The sequence below is a fragment of the Equus asinus genome, chromosome 20, assembly GCF_041296235.1.
Source record: "Equus asinus isolate D_3611 breed Donkey chromosome 20, EquAss-T2T_v2, whole genome shotgun sequence".
NCBI classification, from domain to species: domain Eukaryota; kingdom Metazoa; phylum Chordata; class Mammalia; order Perissodactyla; family Equidae; genus Equus; species Equus asinus.
Window position 1 is genome coordinate 92,127,000 of NC_091809.1, and position 3,140 is coordinate 92,130,139.

Here is a 3,140-nt window from a genome sequence, read left to right on the forward strand (position 1 = left end):
TGGTGTACAGAGAATGAATTTGAAGTGAGTAAGGGAGGGAAGAGGAAAACTTGTTATGGTTCTACTTGTCAGGATTCTCCAGAAAAAGAATAGGATATATATTGATAGATAGATATAGATAGATAGATAGATAGATAGATAGACAGATAGATATTTTTTAGGGAATTTGCTCACACAATAGTGGGTGCTAGCAATTCCAAAATCCAGGGGGCAGTCCAGCAGACTGGACAGTCCAGTAAAAGTTGATACTCCTGATTTGAATCCAAAGTCAGCCAGGAGAGAATCCCTCTTTTTCAGAGAACCTCAATTTTTTTCCTTAAGGCTATCAACTGATTGGATGAGGGCCACCCACGTCATGGATGGTAATTTCTTTTACTTAAATTCTACTGAGTTAAATGTTAATCACATGTAAAAAATACCTTCACTACAACCACTAGACTGGTGTTTGACCAAAGAACTAGTCACCATTCTCTAGCCAAGTTGACACATAAAATTAGCTATCATAGAACTACTAATGTAAAATAAATGTATGAATTGGTAGCTTGAAATAGAAGGACTTACAATGAAAATGAAGAGAAATAGGAGATAAACATTGGACATAGAATGACAGGACTTTGTCATTGAAAGTAGGCAAACGGAGGTGGAAAAAGAAATACATTTCTCTCAGGTTTCTGAATCAATAAATTGATGAATGATGGTGACTCTTACTTGGATAAGGAATACTGAAGGCAAGCAACTTGGCAGTTGAAGGAGATAATTACTTTAGGTTTAGGTAATTTGCGCTTGAGATGCAATACACAAAAATACTTTTGTCTAAAACACTAAATAAAGGACGAGAAATGAAAAATAAACGTAGTAGTCATCAGAATATTGAGGTGAACTAAGCTTCACAGAGGAAACATCATCCAGTTCCCTCAATCTTCCTTAACAGGATGTGAGTCTGACCATGAACAAGTCTCTCAAACAGTTTGTTAACCCAGCTCCTGAGGATTTCAGGAGCACTGCTCATTCCCACAAGCAAGTCACCTGTTTTGACCTAACAGAAGAATTCACAGGTTAGTCATCCTATTCTTTTAAGGGGTCTCCTATATCTAGGCTGGAACCAGAGACTAGGAACACGGGACAACATTTGTGGGTCCAAAAAGCCCATCACCAGCAGATAACCTTATTGCAAATAGCATATCTGCAGTAATTTTACTGTCTGGTTCCGTTTGGTCATTTCCCTTCAGAATGTACTCAGTCATAACTATATGCTCATTTCAGGAAAAGATGCAATTAAAAACGGACACAGTCCTAAAGGTTCATAGGTACAATAACATAAACTTACAGCAGAGAACATCTTTTGAAAAGATATAAATAAATAGTTAAAATGATTTTAGAGATTAAGTATTTTCATGTTAACCAATTTGTGTTATTAATTAAAAGTTTTATTTTGTTTTATTAAATATTACTCACTATGGCCCTCTGATTTGCAATTTGATATGAGAAAATCCACCCCGTACCTTTAGCTGCACACTGGCTAATGAAATGACATATGGATGACATATTTAGATAACAGACATTCAATTTCCTTTTATTATTATATTTATGGCAAATTATCACATAAAATCCTACAAAATAATGGGTTTCACTAACAAAACACTTTTCTAGCAAGCTCTTTCTTCAGAGCCCCCTTAATTTCATTGTTCCTGAGACTGTAGATGAGGGGGTTCAACATGGGGATCGCTACCATGTAGAATACGGACACCACCTTGTTCTGGTCAGTTGTATAGCAAGACTTGGGCAGCACATAAATGAACGTGATGGTCCCATAGTACAGAGTGACAGCTGTGAGGTGTGAGGCACAGGTGGAGAAGGCCTTGTGGCGCCCCTCAGTGGAGCGCATCTTCAGGATGGTGATGAGGATGCAGATGTAGGAGACAGCTATGACAAACACTGTGGCCACAATGATGGAGCCAGCCACATATGAGGGGACAACTGCAGGAATACTGATAGCCAAACATGAGAGTTCAACTAAAGGAGCATAATCACAGAAAAAATGATTGACTCCATTTGGTCCACAGAAGACTAAAGAATAGACACCAATAGTAAAAGCAAAAGCATTGAATAAACCACCTATGTAAGACACTATGAGTAACTGAACACAAACTTGTGTGGACATTTTGGTGGAATAAAGTAACGGGCTGCAGATTGCCATAAAGCGATCATATGCCATGGCAGCCAGAAGGAAGCATTCAGTTGCCCCAAAGAAAGCAACAGAACCAAGCTGCATGGCACATCCATAATAGGAGATGGTATTTCTCTCCACCAGGAAGTTTACAAGCATATTGGGTGTGACAGAAGATGATAAACCCATGTCAGCCAAAGCCAAGTGGCTCAGAAAAAAATACATAGGATGATGGAGCTGAGAAGAGATTCTGATGAGAATGATTGTGCTGAGATTGCCAGATACAGTGACCAGGTAGATACACAGGATGACAATGAAGAGAATGACTCGAAGTTTCGGATCGTCAGTTAAGCCCAATAAAATGAACCCTGTCATTTCAGTGTAGTTTCTACCCACCAGGGCATCCATGACACAACGTAGTCGATACCAAAATTCACCTGTGATGAAACATTACATTAAAGAAGCTGTAAATTTAGTCGTTTCATTTTCATTACTACACATAGAGATTATTAAAACAAATAAATTGTTAAAGCTAACTTTAAACTTTTTAAATTCAGAGTCCAGATTTTATATATTTATGTGTAATGAATCTTCTATATTTCAAAAGTTCTTTTTAGAAGAAAAGCTAGAAAACCTACTTCGAATAATATATTTTCCCTTTATATTACATATTTATAAAATGTTCTTAAATTGGCTTTAAAACTAAAGATGAAAAAATATAAGCATTATGAGAATAACAAAAAGAAGTGGTATGTATATATTAAAAGTATATAAACATAGGATTATGTAATGGAGATTTGAAATAACTAACATTTACTGAATATTTACTAAATGATACAGGCACAGGATGAAGAGTCATATATTTAGAGTTCTATTTTAATTTCCGTGAAATAATCTTAAGTACTTTAATTTTATTTATACATGAAGAAACTGACTTTGACAGTAAATCATTTATCTGAATTTACATAGCAAG

The 3,140-nt window shown here is 36.1% G+C and overlaps 1 protein-coding gene across 1 annotated transcript; it reads right to left on the bottom strand.

The window, feature by feature from the left end:
- Positions 1 to 1,630: 1,630 nt before the first annotated feature.
- On the bottom strand, positions 1,631 to 2,575 carry LOC123278819 (olfactory receptor 5P76-like). Its single transcript, XM_044752649.2, has one exon. The coding sequence runs from the start codon at positions 2,573 to 2,575 to the stop codon at positions 1,631 to 1,633; it is 945 nt and encodes a 314-aa protein (XP_044608584.2).
- Positions 2,576 to 3,140: the final 565 nt, after the last annotated feature.